The sequence below is a fragment of the Telopea speciosissima genome, chromosome 6 (genome assembly GCF_018873765.1).
Source record: "Telopea speciosissima isolate NSW1024214 ecotype Mountain lineage chromosome 6, Tspe_v1, whole genome shotgun sequence".
Lineage (NCBI taxonomy): Eukaryota > Viridiplantae > Streptophyta > Magnoliopsida > Proteales > Proteaceae > Telopea > Telopea speciosissima.
The window spans coordinates 1,762,410-1,782,662 of record NC_057921.1 but is presented as its reverse complement, the minus strand read 5'-3'; the positions used below and the strand labels follow the sequence as shown (position 1 = coordinate 1,782,662).

Here is a 20,253-nt window from a genome sequence, read left to right as displayed (position 1 = left end):
AACCATGCAAGTGATTTTATTGATCAAAATGGAATAATGGAGAGGAATTTTAGTGAGGTTATTATGGGATGAATATTGATGAGTTAGAATATTTACAAAACTGTCATTATGGCTTATAAGAGCATTATGTGGTAGGAGAAAGATTCTTTACACCTAAAGAAGGAGAAGAGAAAGGCTTAGAGAAGAAAGAAAACTTGAAGAACATTCTACTTGCTGAAATCCTTAATCTATGAGAGGGGTTTGATGATTCTTGGCTTAAGAAGTTGCGTAGAGCTTAAGAGGAAGAGACAAACCTAGTTTACTCAAGGATGAACATGAGTTTGAGGTAAGATTCTTGAAATTCGTTTTCTTTTGGATTGTTTCTGTAATTTGATGAATGAATGGTTTATTGAAGCTTAGAATATGTTATATGTACTAGGTTTTAAGTGATTTAAGAAGGGAATCCTTGGATTTCAAGAGATTGGAAGAGAATCACCATTTTTAGGCGAAAAACAAGGTAAAAGAGATGAAAATGAATTGGTTTTGCATCTAAGATTTGACCTGTAACTGGATGGTCTACTTATGTTAGTTATGATATTCTCTACTAGGTCTTAACTTGAATCGAAAAGTTGTTATGTTTTGATTGAGGAATCGAAGAGAAACCTTAGTTCTTGAAGAACAAAGAGAGCATTCAAGGTAAATTCCTTTTTGGTTTTGATGATTCTTAATGCATGTCTAATTGAAGAATTATAGAGTGATTAGGGTGACTTTTAAGACAGTATTGGTGTGGTTTGGGCTGCATTTTTGAGTTTGATGCATAAGTTGTGAAACCCCATGATTGAACCTCATCCATGTTGTACTTTCATTTTTGGGCAGACTGACCTTTGTATACTTAGGGTGGCATAACTCATTCATTTGGAATAAAAATAGGGTTTTTAAGATGGCATTGGAAAGTAGACTCATAGTGCTTCATTATCTATGTTTTGAGTTTTTCCAAAATATGCATGAAAATGGGTCAAAAACCCTCTGAAAGTTCAAGGCAGAACATTAGAGTTCTGCTGTATTTTGCCTAATTGTCCTATAATACTTAATTCTTTGAGTGTTTTTTTTAGGATTTGTTCAAAGACTATAAAGAGACTTTTTGGTGATTAAAATACTCTTTAATGAGATGTTTTCTACTATAGGACCTCCACCTTAGATAAGGGATTGAGGGCTCCAAAGATTTATTGAAGTTTTGTATCGAGATGATCAAGTATTTAACTGTTGTGAATAATCTAACTCAATTGATGATTAAATATGAAATGCAATGCATGCACGAAATAATAATGATCATAGTACTATATGATTGATTTTATGATAGAAGAATGCTTAAGTACATGTTTGTAATATGGATCCCGAGTGTATTAAATAATATATTGATTGCTTGAAAGCTATAGAGAAAGAAAAGGGTATCGTCATATCCAACAAGTCGTAGAAGATGTTTGATCCTTTACCTTTTGATGTTGTATTTGTTCAACATTATATATATTTATGTTTTATTTTTGCTGGGTCTTGTTATCCGATGAAGCTTTAAGAGATGTTGCAGTTCAGGTTCAGGTTTTGAAGCAATGTTGTATATTTTGGTGTGCTATCGATGAATAGTCACATTGAACAATGATGTAATATTTTAGAGTAGAATAGCCATCAAATTCTTATTTTAGTTATTCTTGTTTTTACTCTAGTGCTTGTTTCCGCTGTTTTCTTTTATGATTGGTAGAGTAGAATTTTTTCCTATGCTGTTCCAGTTGGATTTAGGTGTCTTGGGCCCCACCTAGTCCACAGAAATTGGGGGCGTTACACAACGTGAATGTTGTGCCACATAATTTAGTCCCACGTTAGTTGTGCCTTGGTCATGGAATGTCAATATAAGTGGCGGCCAACATTCACATGACACGACATGTTTTGGGTCTGGAAATAGGTCTCAAGAACAAAACCAGGTGGGCTGGAATGTGATTGTACCAGACAATATCGTGACATGTGGGGCTTGACATTGTAGCACTTCCTATTGAAATTCATAAATCGCATCTATTTAGTTTTAGTATCAATACCATCATTAAGAAGTTTCCACAAAAAGAGACGTAATTAATTGCAACATATGAGATTTGCTATTCCAAATGCATAATCCCTCTTTTGGCTTAAAAATTTGAGCAAGAATATTGGAACGAATGGAATATTTTGCCTTAAGAACTTTAAACCACATGGAAGAAGGGTTGTTTAAAAGTCTTCAACTTTATTACATTAAGAGATAATCTTTATGACTCATAGATTCATCACTCCAAATTGAAAGGAAATGACATCAAGTTTAGAACAGATTGTTTTAGCGAACTAGAGTAAAGTACATTCTTTAGTTTATCACTTTGGGTATTTTATCTCGAAACAAATGGAGCCTAACGGTTAATGGATTGTTTCATTTGTGAAAACCAACATTAAGTTGCATGGTGCCCTCCATGAACCAGAGGCAAAGTACTGCTTCAAGGGATTGAGTTAAAATACTTGTTGATAGGAAGAGTTTGGATGTCTGTGTGCCTCACGACGTTTAGTTTTTTCACACAACCTACCACATGGTGGAGCATGGATGGGTGTATGTAATTAAAACTTACACCCATTTCATTGGCCAAATTGCACCCGAAAAATTAGAAGTTGCTGAAAATCAAAGATGCAAAGACCTTTTTGGCATCTTTTTTTATTCTAAAAAACATTTGTGGAGAACTTCTATCACTTATTTTTGCTCTTTTTTAGGTTGAAATTATAGTTTTAGCATCAGTATTGGATCCACCGTATATCGGCCATGGTCAATATCGATTCTGATACATAATCGATTTTAATGCGGTTTCATGGATTGGGTCACGTATCGAATCCCAATCCGTATCAGCCAAACTGACTGATACTGTCTGTTTAACCTACAAAAACTACATGTTTTTTATTTACGATTTTAGAATTTTCTTTCCCTTCATATCTCTCTCATCTCTAGTCTGATCTTCACTAATGTTGGAGGGTCTTACAGTTTTTTGTAGTTATTCAGATCCAACGGTTTAGAAAGATGGTTGAATGGTCTGATTTTGTAGATCTGAACCCACCTTTGACGATTTTCTCAAATCATAAATTTTCAGAAGATTTTCATTATTAAATTGATTTTTATGGTTCTTTTTACACTAATTCTCAAGTTTATGGTGAAATCATACTTAGTATGACATGTTTCAATTTATTTTTTTGCATTTATTTGTGAAAATGGTATATTTTTTTAATTTCAACTTTCACTTCCTCTAAATGAAATGAACAAAATAATAGCAAAAAGCAAAAAAAAATAAAGCAAAGAAGGAGAAGAAAGACGAAGAAGAGATATAACGGGACGAGTCTCCCCCCTCCCCCTCTCCTTTTCTTTTATAGGGAAAGGGGGAGGATTTGAAGCCTTCCCCATGGAGGTTTAGCGGCACCGTCAAACCTCCATGGGTGGTGGTCCCACATAAAAAATGTCTTTTTCATTCATTTTTCTTATCTCAAAGCTAATATTAAAGTCAATCTCTTATTCGATTATGTTCTAGTCAATATCAAGTCAAAATGGAATATTTTTTGTAGACCTACGATTAGTGCGATTTTTGCGTCGTTGGACTCTAAATTTCAATTATATTTAGGATAGACCCACAGATCTTCAATTTATTGGTTTATTTTTTTTTATAATGTTTCGACCTATAGCAACCATCAAAATGGAATCTATAGACCTTCAATTTACACGATTTTTGCATCGTTGAACTGTTAAGTTTTAATCAATATTGGGCCAGACCCAAGGATCTTCGATTTTCCGATTTATTTCTTTGGATTCTGTTTCGGCCAATATTAGCCATCAAAATAATTATTTTTTTCTATAGACATCCAATTGATTCGATTCTTGCATCATTGAACTCCAATTCTCAAATATAGTCGTTTTAAACTTAAAGAGCTTTGATTTCTTAATTTATTACCATTGATCAATTTTGGCCTTCTAACCACCCGATTTTGAGTGTCTTTGACTGGCTGATTCAAGCCGGTCCTCTTTCACTAACTTGATTGCAAGCTTTTACAGCCGATCATCCTATCTTTCAATGTCTTTGATTGTGGATTTATTCATGCCGGTCATCTCTTACTACCTAGATTATTTGCATTTTAACTTTTTTTAAAGTTAAAATATCAATAAAATATTTAACTTTCTCATATAAAATAGACTAACAGTTCCACTAGATAACTATCAACACTAAAAGGCTCCTTTTAGTGGTGGTAATATTTGTTGCCACTAAATCCTTACTTTAGGCTATATTTGATTGCAAGGGAAATTAAAAGGAAGGAAAATGATAATTTTTAAACTTATATTAAACTTATAAAAGAAAATTTTGCAATCATTACCCGATGTGATTGTATAAACTACTTAAATTTTTTATCATACTTAGTAATGAAACATTTTACATGTAATTTTTATTTAATATTTTAAACTAATACGATTTGGATGCAAAGTAAAGTAAAATTTAATGATCAAGGATGATTTGGAAATACTGATTTAATCATATAGGGTAATGATTACAAAAATTTCTTTTTTAAGTTTGAAAATTTCACTTCCCTTCCTTCTAATTTCTCTTGCAATCAAATAAAGCCTTAATGGTAGTAAAGAATTGTTGCGGTGAAAAATTCCTATTTTAGAAGTGGGATAAATAAATCAATGTGGAACTGGGAACTCTTGTTTCTTAGTATTGGTAAAATCCTACTTTCAATGGCGGTAAGAAAGTACGTCCACTAAAAGTGTTGTTAAAACACGGGTTTTCTGTTTTTCTTGAAATGGTTAATCCATGCTCATAAATAGAAAAGGGAAAATCTTATTGTAACTGAGGTTACATCATGTCATTTCACATGCCTACTCAAAAAAAGAAATGTGCAACTTTTAATAATGACATCACATACTGACAAGCCACCTTGAAAATATTTTGAAAACCTTTTTTTTTTTTTTTTTTTTTTACATCTACCCTAAATAACTTTAAAAAATAAGATAAGACGCAATCAAAAGAAAATTATAACTTCACAAACCCCTATAAGGTTTTAGCATGTTGCCCAAAATACCCTCCAATACCCTTCTACATGCACCTGAAACCCTGTGGCCTTGGGAAAACTAGGTCCTAGAGATTAAGAGACTTCATTTACCAGTCCAAGTTAAATAGTCAACGGTTTGACCTGGACCACTATCCGGATTTTAGGTTTCACAGACACGATGCCCTTGGGCCTTGAGAATGATCAGCCTTCGGCCTTCGCAATATATCCTTATGTTAGTGGAGTGCGTTGGGAGATTTAGACCTGTAAAATGACCCGCTAGTGATCATTTTTTATTCATAAAATTGTAGTTCAACTCTCTGAGCAAGCGGCATAGAGGAGTGAACCAATGAAGTGCAATGAAATGGCTTTGTTTATAGAAGGACAAAGAGGTTAGTCATTTTATGTGAAGGGAGGGTATTCTAAGTAAGCAGGCATATAGGGGAGTGTGTTCTCTGAGCAAACGGCATAGAGGAGTGTACCAATGGGGTGCAGTGGCAGAATGGTTTTGTACATAAGAGGGCAGTAAAATCAAGGGGAAAGTGCTCAAATCTACTAGTTAAGGAAATTAATTACAAGTTTAATTGGTTTCAAATTTGTTTTACATTCACAAGTCTCAAATTTGAAAAGGTTTACTTAATCTCCCCAAAATAGTTTTTGCTTATCAGTCCCAAGAAAAAATAAAACTAATCTTTCAAACATACCCCTAACATCAATTCTCCCAAGTCCCAGTTGTTCCATTATGCAAAAAAAAAAAAAATAAAGAAGCGAGAAAGTGGGAAGAAGGGTAAGGGCGCACAACACTCTCCTTATCTCCATAGCACAACCTTCTCCTAAAATAAAGTAGTTTATTAAGATTTTGTCTTTTTCTCTTGTTTTTTATGCCCATTCCATTATGAAAAAGAGTGGGAAAAAATAAACAAATGATTTATCTCCATAGCACAACTTTCTCCTAAAATAAAGGAGTTTCTTAGGTCTATCTGACTTTTTATTCTCTTGTTTTTTCCCATTATGGAAAAAAAACAAAAATTTATCTCATATTTGACTTCTGGACTAAGTGCAAAGAAACGGGAAAGTGGGAAGAAGGCTTAGGCACATACGGTAATCCACTGTAGCCCGGTTCGGTTTCGGAGTCACAAACCCCCAAACTGAAACATGATCCGATATGCTCATATCAGTTTCGATTGGTTTGGCTCAGTTTAGTTGATCCGGATGCGAATACCTCTAACTGGATCGAATACGAATCGGATCGGATCTGGATAATACCTGTCCGGATACAAGTACCTCTAAATCGATATGGATGCGAATACCACTAAATGGATCGAATATGAATCAGATTTATTGGATCTAGATAATCCCTATTCGGATATCTAATCGCATCAAATAGATATTTTTTTTTTGGGAAAAATATTGGTACATTGTGAACAATGAAAGCAACTAAAAGATTAACCAAATCCTCCATTGTATTGGGGTGTTCATTGTAAACAGGGAAATCAACTAAAAGATAAGACCCTAATCTCCATTGCATGGTTTACAAAATCCTTGTTTCAGATTTTTAATTTTTTTTTATTTTCCTGTTGAATGGGTGGGAGGAGTGTTTGCTTCAAATCCCTATTTTAAATCACTAGCATATCACAAAATGACAAAAGAAAGTATAAATCAATTTCTATTCATACAAATCTCTTTTTATTTTAGGAGAGTGTTGTGCGCCCTTACCCTTCTTCCCACCTTCCCGCTTCTTTGTTATTTTTTTTTTACCTTTTACATAATAGAACTGTTGAGACTTGGGAGAATTGATGTTTGTGGTATTTTTAGAAGATCAGTTTTATTTTTTCTTGGGACTCATAAGCAATAACTAATTTTGTGAGATTTAGAATTTTCAAATTTAAAACTTGTGAATGTAAAACAAATTTTAAATCAACTAAACTTGTAATTAATTTCCTTAACTAGTAGATCTGAACAATTTCCCCTGAAATCAATTCATAAAAGAGGGAGGAATATGGTTGATCCGTCGCCGATCTAATGACATTTTAGCAGATTCAAGGTCATTAATGTCTGATTCTTGCCTGATAGGTCTGCTATTTCAAATCTCTTGAGCAGTGATAGAAAATCAACTTCCCTCAATGTGGTGTATTCATACTCTCTACCATCCCATGAGAGTGCAAACCATTTGTACAACTGAGCCGGACGGATTGACCATCCAATTGTCAAGCAGCAGTACAATGGTACAACACATATGTTATCCCCACCTCAACCCCTTTCTCTTCTTAGATTGCTTTCTGGACACAACTTAACATTAGGAAGGAAGCCAAGGATTTCAATTCCCAAATCGGGGACAGGATTGAAATCGACCAAAACCCCAACAGTTGGAAGCTGCAAGAAGTAGAGTTTAGTGCAAAACGACATAAAAATGAAGTTATAAATGCATTCATGGCCAATTCAAATTGGAATTGGGGTTTAGGGTATAACCGTAGGCCGTATGAGGTCAATATAGCTTCTTAGCGAAAGAAGTAACAATACTATCATAATCCGTATACAGTCATCACAAAAATTGTTAATCTACAACAAAAAAAACCAAACAACACCTAAACCCCAAAACCCTGCCATTTACTTGGCTTACGTCTTTCCAGTTCCAATCTCTAATTGCCATTACTGGTATCTGGAAGTGGAGTTGCATCACTTTCATGACTTTTGCTCTTTTTCTTCCTCTTGACTCTAATTTCATTTTCATCAATGACCTCCTCCACCTCCGAGCCATGAATCCTGCACAAAAGATCAAATATATAAATGTTCTTAAGACAAGAGTTTCAAGATTCAGAATTTACAATTCACCAGTTTGCATAAAAGAAAGATGAATCCAAACCCATTCTAGAATATAACATTGTACTAATCACTCCTACATCTATAACCATCCAAATCAAATCAACTCAGCCTTTTTCTAAATAAATGGGATGGAAACATATACTGTTTCACACTTCCACTCAATTAAATGAAACAACAATAAAGGCATATTTGGCCCATTTTTACATTGCTTGTACGGAATACAAATTTTATTTTTTCTTTTTTTTGTGGAGAGTTGTTATTGGTAGATCTGTATTTACTCTTGAACATGGCCTGGAAGATGAGGTACAAAATTCCAAACAAGAGGATACTTTGTGGGGACTAGTTTACTGCCATCATACACACTAGATTCACATTTGTTCGTCTCTGCCTTAGTCTTTTTCTTTTTCACCATCCCAATATTTTGGGGGTTTGAAGAATCAATCACAGCCCTGCTGACTAAATACATTCCAATTAATGTAAAAGAACTAAGAATCAAGAGTTGTAAAAGAAAGCTGCAACTTTTATAAGGCAAATATCTCACCCATGATCATTAGGCATTGATTTTTGTGAGCGAGAATCTGAGAGCAACATGAGCATGGACATCAAGAGTGAAGAAGGGAGGTTGGGGAGGGGAAAGGTACTCACTTCTCTGTTTGCAGATCCACATTTGATCTCCGATCATTATCAACTTGTTGATCAAGTTCCATGCTGTCAAGACAAGGGCCCTTTGATTGAAGAGGTTCACTGACATCATCCACAGTCATGGTTTTGTTTTTAGCACCCTTCTTTGTATGCTTCTTCTTTAGCTTTTCACTGTTCCTAGGAATAAGAGAATCAGTCACTATTGTTCAAGAGATGCCTAGCAAGCTGATGTTTGTGAGAGAGAATCTGAGAGTCACATGAGCATACACATCAAGAGTGAGAGAGGCAGGTTGGGGAGGGGAAAGGTACTCACTTCTCAGTTTGCAGATCTGCATTTGATCTCCGATCATTATCAACTTGTTGATCAAATTCCATGCTGTCAAGACAAGGGCCCTTTGATTGAAGAGGTTCACTGACATCATCCCCAGTCGTTGTGGTTTTGGTTTTAGCACCCTTCTTCGTATGCTTCTTCTTTAGCTTTTCACTGTTCCCAAGAATAAGATAATCAGTCACTATTGTTCAACAGATTCCTAGCAAGCAGATATTTGTGGAGAGAATCTGAGAGCAACATAAGCATGCACATCAAGAGTGAGAGAGGGAGGTTCAGGAGGGGAAAGGTACTCACTTTCCAGTCTGCAGATCTGCATTTGATCTCCGATCATTATCAATTTGTTGATCAAGTTCCATGCTGTCAAGACAAGGGCCCTTTGATTGAAGAGGTTCACTGACATCATCCACAGTCGTGGTTTTGTTTTTGTTTTTAGCACCCTTCTTTGTATGCTTCTTCTTTAGCTTTTCACTGTTCCTAGGAATAAGAGAATCAGTCACTATTGTTCAAGAGATCCCTAGCAAGCTGATGTTTGTGAGAGAGAATCTGAGAGCAACATGAGCATACACATCAAGAGTGAGAGAGGCAGGTTGGGGAGGGGAAAGGTACTCACTTCTCAGTTTGCAGATCTGCATTTGATATTCGATCCTTATCAGCTTGTTGATCAAGTTCAATGCTGTCAAGCCAAGTGCCCTTTGATTGAAGAGGTTCACTGACATCAACCCCAGTCGTTGTGGTTTTGTTTTTAGCACCCTTCTTCTTCGTATGCTTCTTCTTTAGCTTTTCACTGTACCAGGAATAAGAGAATCAGTCACTATTGTTGAAGAATCCCTACCAGTAAAGGGCAAACTAGTAGGAGAAAATGAATTTCGCTTTTTTTTTTTGGGGGAGGGGAGGGGGGGGGGGCACGGGGGAGATACTTCTCATCTTGTGGATGTGCACTGAATTCTTGAACATCACTGACAATTGGATTGACTTCCACATTTTCAAGAAAAAACCCCTTTAGTTGAGGGGGTTTACTGTCATCATCCTCACTGGTCATGTGTTTATTTTTATCACCCTTCTTCTTCTTCTTTAGCTTCCTGCTATTCTCAGAGTCAAGAGAATAAATCACTCCTCTGCTCAACACAACACATTATTACTGGTTGATCTAATCATCTAATGTGATGTGAAAGGAAACTTCCAAACAGAAATGATCAAATAACATAGATCTTCATCTAAGGTAACAACATATTCAAATTGATAAGAAAAATATCAAATCAATCGAGAGAGAGAGCGAGGTAAGCTTTTCATCTCTGCCACATGTAACTTGTGTGTATGAGTGTGTCTGTGCGTGTATGTATGTGTCATAGTTGTCAAGGCATCGCCAGGTGTCCATGCACCATCTTGTATCCAAGGCCCGCCTTGTGGCTTTGTTACAGCACATCTTATATTATATCAGTTATTTGACACACCGTGAGTTTAAGTTGATTTATGTTTATTGTTTTTTTATAATGAATATACTTATATTATATCCTATGCTATGTTATATTATATGTTGGTTTTCTCGTACTAGGTCATTACTAACATAATTATATCATATTGCATTGATATGGCTTATATTTTGCATATTATGTACAAATAACATTGCTATATTACATATACTGCAAGCCTAAGGAGCCCATCCAATGCCTTGGGTTGCAGAGTCGCCTTAACAACCATGGATTGTGTTTTGGTGGCTCTAATGAGAGTGGAAGCAGAAAGTACTTACTCCTGGTCTTCTAGATTTGAATTGGATTCTTGAGCACTACTATTAATTGGATCAAGTTCCTTGATTTGAAGATAAGGCTCTTTTGACTCGAGATCCTCACTGTCATCCTCCCCAGTGATAGTGTGTTTGGGTTTATTCACCTTGTCTTTCTTCTTCTTTAGCTTCTCACTATCCCCAATAATATGAGCATCAATTACTCTCCTGTGCAACTCAATAAGGAAAAGACCAATGTAAGAGAAAGAGTAAAATAAAAAGCACAAAACTGAATATAAAATAAAAAAAAAAAACCTCACATATCATTAATGAGCTTTCTATGAAGTTCATCTCCGATAGTTTGCTCCTTGCCCATGTTTTTATTCTCTAATTCCTTGCACTGCCCATTCTCTTTATAGGCATCACTCTTGCAGTCACCCATAAGTTGATGTTGGTCTATGTGCATCCTATCGTCAAGGTTCTTTCCCTGGAAAACAATTTCTTTCTTTTTCTTTCTTTTCTCCTTTTGTGTCCCATTGATGCTATTGCTATCATCAATGCTATCAGCAACAGATGGTAATGAAGGATTACAAAGCTGGTCCACTTTACTGCTTATAATAATCAAAGGAAACAAACAGTTAGCACCAAGACAAAAAAATATGACCATCTTTAAACAATTACTGTAAGAAAAGCAGTATTTATAACATCAGGCTCTGACCTTTCCCCTATGGCAGTATCAATCTTCCTTTTTGAGCACTTAACTCTACCACCATCATCGACCAACTTCTCTTGTTTGCCATCTTCAGGCGTCTTTGTAATTGATTTTTTCACCATTTCCTCATTTTTAACCAAAGTTTTGCTTTTGAACAATGAAGATATTAAGCACATATCTTCTTCCTCACTATCTAAATTCAAAACAGTAGTGGATTCCTTCTTGGTTGCCCGTTGTTGGGAACCATCCTTGTCCTCATCAGAGTCATTTACTTGATACTTTTTCTTAAGACGCTTGCGTCTAGGATTAAACTTGTTTTTCCTTCCAATAGTAGATCTTGGAGAAACATGGAAGAGCTCATCTAAAATAAGAATAGAGTCAAAATTTTGATCAGCATGTATCCAATCCATGACCCGATACAACCACCCCCACCCCAAAGAAAAACCACTCCAATCTATCCTGACATTATTTCAACAAAGTATCGTGATTGGTAAAATACTACGCAAAATCAGCACAAATTATTGTAGAAACTTAGGACTGTAATAAAAAAACACTTCTGTTTCACTCTTTCCATAGACACCACACCACTGCATAGGGGAATAGGCTCCATAAACTATACCTTTTTCTCCAAAGGGACTCTTTCACCCCCTGAAGGCTTATTAGCTAACTTGTATAGACCCCAAACAAACTTAGAAAATGTCCACACTTTAACCTTAAGATTCCATGAAAGAAAGAGATTTACTGCTGATTCCTCTAGACATAGGTAGAAGTAGCATCTGTTTGAGAAGTGCCAAAACTTCCACAGTTAAATATGGGTCAATGCCTGCCGGTCTAGGGAGAGCCTTTGTTCTCCACTCCCTGCTAACTCCAGAAGTCTTCTTTCATCATTCTCAATTGTTGGCTTTTTAAGAAAGCTGTCATATGAGACCACTGACAAGGAACCTCAGGAACCACCTCCCCATATTCTTCTTTGTTTACACTACTATTATGATGAAAATAATAACGCAAAATGAACAATTATCCATAATGATACCATAATAATGATCAGAATATTTAAAATCATCAATCAACTCGATTTCCTTGGTAATGAGGAGCAACATGTTATAAGAATAAGATAGATTCAGGATCAAACTGACAACTACGTATCTTGCATACGGCAGTCCTGCTGGGTTCAAATTTGTGTATGTGCTATTCCTATTCCACACAAAGAGGTTCAGACTAACGAAGTTGCTTTTATTGAGTCAAACATATTAATTTCAACTTGATCATAGCTGTCCTACAAGTTATAGACGTAGTGATTAATAGTTTGTTAGATTTTCATGATTCTTCAAGTTAAGATAACTTGATCAAGGTGATCAACAAGGTAGGGCACTGGAACACACACACACAAAATATCAATAAAGACATAGTTCTTAAAAATTTTCATTACATAAAGGGTTTTGATTCATTATACACCTGCAACTGTCCTTAATAAATACAAACTCAATCGTACATACCTCCACTTTTGGTCTTAGTCTGAGGTGAAGGAGATTGTTCTCCGGGATCTCCATCATTGATAAAACTATCATCCGTTTCATAGTCCTCCTCTTCAGATTCTTTAGATGGATCACTTTCAGTCTCACCAATGTCTTCCCCATAAGATTCGCTTAAGATAATTATAATAAAGGGAAACAAGGAGTGACATCAACATCATGATTTAGAAAAAGAAACAAAATATTTAGATGTTCCTTATCTTTCAATTCTTATACAAAAGTAGGATACGTATCATCATCATATCTGTTCAAATGATTGCGACTGAGATTCAGATGATAACCAGTGAGATAGATGGCTTGGGGGCCAAGAACAGAAAATATGACTTCTTCATCTTCCTGAAACTCAAGATCCAATGGGCTTGTCTCTATTTTATCAGGCAACAAAGAGCAGAGAAGAACTGGCCTTGATTTTCCCACGTTGCACTGAACCACACTCCTCTGTGTCGATTTGCTACCCCCATATGATAATGTAGCCTGCAGCAATACAAAAAGTGAAATTCTAAATTTATCAGTCGTGGTCGCTCTTGTGTAAAACAAAACCCATAAGGAGGAAATGCATCTAAAACAGCAGTCTGGCTTCCATGATAGACCTGGGAAATATGAAGTCGTGCCCCATCTTTATTGCATGGGTGTGTGTAAGGTTTTCCTGGCCGCACTTCAATCCCTAAGGAAGAAATCTAGCCAAGTAAGAAACAGAGAAATCCCAGGATTTATTTCATACTATAATATTCGTGAAATTCAAAGACCCTCACCCCAAAATGTCATTTTTCACGCTGGAACTTATTTTTGTTGCACAAACCTGGCCCCAATTTATGGCTTACAGTCCTGTGACAAACAAGTGAAGCGCATGTGAATTAATTACACAATCCAAATATTCTTTTGGAAGAACGAAAGTGAAAAAAAAAAAAAACTAACATAATGAAAAACATGAAGCGTAGATTACACATTTGAGATGGCACTACAATGTTGAGGACAGGAGAAACAATAGACCAGTGCGATGATTCAAGTACAAATAAAAGGGAGGAAAAGTAAGACCGCAGGATACAATAACAGACCAGTGCGATGATTCAACTCAAAGACCTGACAAACAAGAAAGATCAAGCTCGAATCTAAAAGCAAAACACAATCAAATCTTGGAGGTAAAAATAGGAGAAAAGGAAAAGGAAATAGAATACAGAAAGAGAGAGAAAACGATGAAAGATGGAAATCATCTGTAAGCACTTTCTCCCTACTCGTAACACACCCTGATTCTAAGACGATATAACCGTCATATAGGGTACCGTGCAAACATGGCAGACCACGAACAAGAAGTTTTAAAAGTAAGCCTATTGATAAGAGCTTGTAATAGGGTTTCTTGGTGAAAATTAAGTATTGCAGAAGACGACACAGAGTTTAGAAATGAATGGGCGAAGAGAGAAACGAAACGAACCAGAAAATTGAAAGCGAGCTTTCCTGTGCTTTCTTTTGTGGGAAGACGGGAACGGAAGTTATCGCTCTCTCACTGCTCCCTCACCCTATCCACCTCAGTGGCTCTCCACCCAAGCTCCAACAAACTTCATTTTCTTGGCTTTGTGACTTTTTAGTTCTGCTATGGCTCTTTAAGTAGTACCCAGAACCACACACAGTCAATTATTCTTCATAGTTTCCAGAATCGACTCTCTCTCTCTCTCTGCTCAGAAATCGAAGGGGCACACTCCGTACACCGGAAAGAAGCGAAAAATGAATTTTAATAGTCCAGGCTGCGCGGGAACAACAAAACGTTTTTTTTTTTTTTTTTAAGGGAGAAAGAAGGCTCCTTGGACTTGTTTGTAGGTAGTGTACATACAGCTAACTTCATAGTCATCGGATTAGAGTCATGCATTAATGTCATTTTAGGTAATACAAAATAATTGATTTCATTACCAAAAAGAAATTTAATTTAATAATATTTTTAATTTTATTTAAATAATGGTTAGGTAAGTTACTGATTTAGATTTACCATAAATAATTTGATTGTCTGTTTTTTTTTTATTGTCAATTAAGTAGAAAGAATATCTCTGTAGTTCTGATTTTCGACTACTAATTAAGGTAGACTATCCCCTTATTGTCCCAATCTCCTCCTTCGGATTCTCCATCTTATGAAAACTTTACCATGATTTATCAAGTTGGATGACAAAAGATCTTAATTTGAACCGAAGTATTCAAGTTGGAGATAAAAATACTCTATAATTAAATGTTTGACCACGTATTTATGGATTGGTACAGACAAGGGTAAAAATGTTTAAAAAAATATTTTGTTTTTTTAAAAAACAAGGGTAAACCTAACCAATACAGATCCAATATTGCTCGGTATCAGTGGAGACCGATTCCAATTGTTGGCCAATCACGTATTGATAGATCAGTACGCCAAAGGGTAAATATGTTGAAAAAATTCTTTTTTTTATTTTAAGAAAGCGTCGATAAACCTAACAATACCGATTCCTTGTTCATACCGATCTGTTTTTACATTTTCACCCTTGTATATACCGAGCAGAGGCAGTATTCAGAATCGGTCTATATCGGTTAGGTTTACCCCTGTTTTCTTCACAAAAAATTTGATTTCTTTTTACATTTTTACCCTTGTTTTCCTCAAACAAATTAGATTTTTTTTTTTTTTTACATTTTTACCTGTGTCCATACCAATCCATCGATGTGTGATTGGCTAGGAATCGAAATCAGTCTGCACCGATACTGAGCAAGATTGGTCTATATCAGTTAGGTTTACCCCTGTTTTCTTCCAAAAAAAATTAGATATTTTTGTTACATTTTTACCCTTATCTATACCGATCCATTAATACATGATTGTCCAAGAATCGGTATCGATCTCCACCAATTCCAAGCAGGATCGATCTGTATTGGTTAGGTTTACCTCTGTTTTCAAAAAAAAAAAAAAAAAAAAAGATTTTGGTACACATTGTCAACCTTGTTCTCTACCAATCATCAATACGTGGTCAAACATTTAATTTTAGAGTCTTTTTTTTCAACTTGGATACAGTTCAAATTAGGACTTTTTATCGTACAACTTGATAAATCATGGTAAAGTTTTCATAAGATGGAGAGTTCATAGGAGGTGACAGGGAGAATAAGGGGGATAATCCACCTTAATTAGAGAGAGGGAGATTCTTTCTTCTTAATTGTCTCCTTAATTATTGTTAATCAAATTATTTATGGTAAATCTAGACCCGTAACCTATCCAGCATTCCAACCAATATTTAAATAAGATAAAAAAATATTATTAAATTACTATTTTTTATTACCAAAAATACATCAATGGTCATTAATGCCTAATTCTAATCCAATGACCATGAGGTTAGCTGTGTGGAATATACACTATCTACAAAGACCAAGCAACCTTCTTTCTCTCTTATATAAATTATTTCGAAAAAAGAACGCTAACCGGTCGTGCAGAGTGGCATGTACCTGTGCCTAGACATAGCCACGCACTAAATGGCCAACGCACCCCTGGTCCTTTCTACCTTTACAGGGGGTGCACTGGTCATTACGTTGACGGCAGTCTAGGTGCAAGTACACGTCACACTGCGTAACGGGTTAGCGTTCTTCATCCCTAATTATTCTAAAAAAATTAAAACAATGATTTTAAATAATATACTGGGAAATAGTTTTTTGTCCATGAGTGTGGCCTACACCAGCACTCCCATGTGTCTATCTCTCTTCTACTCAAAACAAGGGACTGTTGCGGATGAAAACCTCCGATACCCGATTCGCCCACAGATGAGACTGTAAAAATCGAGTGAGCGCAAGAGAGCCGGTGTGGCTTTGGCCTAGAATTCTTCGACGCTCAAGTCAGGTCTCCAGTGCAACAGCGTAACAGTGTGGTAAAAAGTGAGATGAGCATGTGAGCTCCATACCTGAGTATTTATAGAATGAGATGAGGCGGTTGGACGAGTCCCTATATGGTAAGAGTCCTTCCTTGGTAAGGCTCTTCCACGCGGAGCAGAGTGGAGAGTTATTTTCGGAGTCGGACTCTCACTAAGGTAAGAGTCCTTATTGGAGTGTGATTCGGTATCGTGCTGAGATCGTGGCTCGATTCTTATCCCATGATTTTCGGGTGGTGCTGACGTGGCACCGTGATCTCTGGTGGGGCGTTATGGTAGCTTCTGTAGAGGGCTCGGCCTTAGTGCTCGACCTCGGGCGGCGGTGACCTCAGTGCTCGACCCTGGATGGTCGTGGCCTTGGTGCTCGGCTTTGGGCGGCCGCAGCCTCAGTGCTCGGCATATGAGGCACGGGAGTTTCCCAGATCATGTGGGAGCTCGGCCGAGTCATGGCGCCCGATCTTGGGTCGTCCTGTATGGGCTCGGCTCAGGGCTCGGCAGGCCTGAGCCTCGGCCATGGAACTTGGCAATAGTTAGAGATGTAAACGGATCGAATTCGAATCGGATTGGGTACTATCTGAATTCGAATTCGTTTACAATTCCACTATCCGAATTTGATCTGAATATCCATCGAATAGAATAGCACAATATCAAATTTGAATTCGACTTGTTAAACTGATTCCGGATATTATCCGGTTTGATTCGTTTAGCAACAGATACCAAATATCCGAATGTTTCTATCCGATTACCGTCCGATTGTCTCTTACTGTTTTCTATTTATTGTGGTTTATTTCTTCTTGGAAATGACTTCATTACACTCCATTTGCAAACAAATTTGAAATCCTGTATCACATAATACATAAAATGCAAGGAATTACCCAAAAATAAAATACAAAAAGAATCAATAAAAACCTTGTTGGCTGTTGCTCCCTCCCATTCATCCTAAAATATCCTTTAAAATTACATGCCAAGATTGAAGTAAATGAAATCACACAAGAATAAAAACCATGTTTGTTGTTGCTCCCTCCATTTCATCCTAAAAAATCCTTTAAAATTACATGCCAAGATTGACGATTGAAGTAAATGAAATCACACAAAAATAAAAACATTGTTGGTTGTTGCTCCCTCCATTAATAAAACTAACACTAATAACTGAAACCTGACAGTCATGCTCATGCGTCAACAGTGGAACCTGATACAATAAAAATAATAAAAATAAATTAGTATGAACACAAGAACTATATATGCTAAAGATTAGAATGGCTAAAATAATAAACTTTGTAACACTTACCAGATTTGAATGATGGCAACCAATCTTTCAAACAAATTAGTGCTTCAACAACCTCTGAGAGTAACTGTGAGCGATACTCAGTGATTAATCTACCTCCAATGCTAAAGGCAGATTCTAAGGCAACAGTAGATGCAGGAACGGCCAAGATATCACGAACCATTCTTGAAAGAATTGGATACTTGAGACCATAGTGTTTCCACCAATGCAAGATATCAAAGCAATACTCATCTTCTTCATCTTCCACAAGAAATAAACCCTCATCTAGATACATATCCAATTCAGACTTTTGACCTTTCCTTATACCTCCAGGGCGATTTTGTGTCCATATCTTGAACTCTCCACTAATATTTGTTTTATCTCTCTTAGGAATTTCATGCAAAGAGTTCTTCTCATTGCCACCAACACGATCAGAGGCATCTCTAGATACAGTTGGACAAGAATCATCATATTTACTAGCATACTCAGAATAAATATCAGCCACATCAAATTGGATTTTTGTAAAATAATAATTAGCATTGTCCCCATAAATCTTATTCATAACAAAGACAATAAGTTCCATCTTGTAGCGAGGATCAAAAATAACCCCAAGTGCCATAAATAAACTAATGTTCTTCCAATACTTGTCAAATTTTAATCTCATTTTAAAAGCCATAGAACTAATACAAGTATCTATGCTTTTTTCCCATTCAAGTAGATTTTGATGAATCTCACTGACATCCTTAAAAAAAAAGTTTGCAGTGGGATACTTAGTACCTGAAATGTGTTTTGTGGCATCATAAAAAACTTCTAAGCATTGCTCAATTTTTGAACATTTCTCTCATTCCTCTTCTATTGGTAATGTCTTGAAATTATTATCTAATTCTGCTAAACGTTCAAATGCTGCTCTCACCTCCAAAGCATTGTGAAGCATTTCAAAAGTGGAATTCCACCTGGTTGGAACATCCAAAGAGACACCTTTTTTGTTGAACAACTTGCATTGAGCCAATGCATTTCCCCATTTTTCAGATCTAGATGGTGATGCATTTATCCACTTAACCATGTCTCGAATCTTTGCTAATGCATCTCTAAGTTCCACCAACCCATCATGAACAATAAGATTTAAAATATGTGCGGTACAACGGACATGAAATATCTCACCATTATGCAATAGAGCTCCTTTATGACCAATCCATTCCCTTAGATGACTGATCATAACATCATTGGTGGATGCATTATCTACTGCAATGGAGCAAACTTTCTTGTCAAGATTCCAACTTAATAGTTGAGCCTTGATGTGCTCACTAATAGCCTCCCCAGTATGTGGGGTTGGAAGCATCTTATAAGAAAGAATTTTCTTTTTCAAATCCCACTCATCATTAATATAATGGCATGTAAGTACACAATACCCAATGTTCTGATGTTCAGATGTCCACAAATCTGTAGTCAAACTAACACGAGAAGACAACTTATCCAACTTACATATAACTTTTCCTTCTCCTCTTGAAATTCACTTATTACATCTTTCCTTACTGTAGTTCTTGAATAAAACTTAGCCATGGGATTTAAACTATTAGCATATAACTGAAAATATTCATGCTCAGCCATGTTGAATGGATAAGCATGTTTGGCAATCATCCTAGCAAAATACTTCCGGGTAAGCTCAGGATCAAACTTATAGTTTGTCAACTTAGTTGACTCAGCAACACTCTTCGAAAGTGATAAAAGTTGCTGCCCAACATCTTTATGGGTCTTCCTACTGCATGTTTTTCTATGACTGTGTAAATGAGTAGTACCCATAGAGCTTGAGCCATTAAAAATCCTTTTGCAATGTTTACATGTGGCTGTCACCCTATCCCCATGAACTGTCCTTTCAAAATCACTCCAAACTTCAGACGTAATTTTACGACACTTACGTTTTGAAAGTTCTACATCTACACAACTATCTTTCTTCCCTTTCCCACGCTCTTTCTGCTTCTCCATCTCATTCTTATCCTTCTCCATAACATTAGATGGGTTAGTATCCACATTAACAGTAGTGGCAGAATCAATTGTGACAGGAGTAGACGCTGATGTAGTAGCACTTAAATGAAGATTTTGATCCATCTCTACAAATCAGCCCCTATTAAATATTGACTATAAAATATCAACAAACCATAGGTCCATAACCAAACATTGAGTTTGGCAACAAAAACAATATAAATCAAGTAAAAAAACTAAGAAATAAAGGTCAAAAGTCACGGTATAAAGAAAAGACAGACCAAGTATGTAAGACCCTTCAAAATAGCAATGAAGCCTCAACTTGAGC

General features: G+C 36.2%; 1 protein-coding gene across 1 annotated transcript; it reads right to left on the bottom strand.

The window, feature by feature from the left end:
• Positions 1-7,706: 7,706 nt before the first annotated feature.
• LOC122664509 (46 kDa FK506-binding nuclear protein-like) lies at positions 7,707-14,270 on the bottom strand. Its single transcript, XM_043860352.1, has 11 exons — positions 14,257-14,270; positions 13,580-13,652; positions 13,418-13,491; positions 13,057-13,301; positions 12,792-12,940; positions 11,302-11,656; positions 10,904-11,191; positions 10,611-10,811; positions 9,781-9,945; positions 8,846-9,016; positions 7,707-7,830 (listed from the first exon to the last, which is right to left on the bottom strand). Exons 2-11 carry the CDS (start codon positions 13,590-13,592, stop codon positions 7,707-7,709), a joined length of 1,785 nt encoding a protein of 594 aa, XP_043716287.1. The 5' UTR covers positions 13,593-13,652; positions 14,257-14,270.
• Between the last annotated feature and the right edge of the window lie 5,983 nt (positions 14,271-20,253).

Coding starts and splice junctions, on each gene's coding strand:
- LOC122664509 (XM_043860352.1), bottom strand. Junction 10,812..10,903: donor AGAAAGCTCATTAATGATAT/GTGAGGTTTTTT, acceptor TGAGTTGCACAG/GAGAGTAATTGATGCTCATA. Junction 9,017..9,780: donor GCACATCCACAAGATGAGAA/GTATCTCCCCCG, acceptor TCTTGGGAACAG/TGAAAAGCTAAAGAAGAAGC.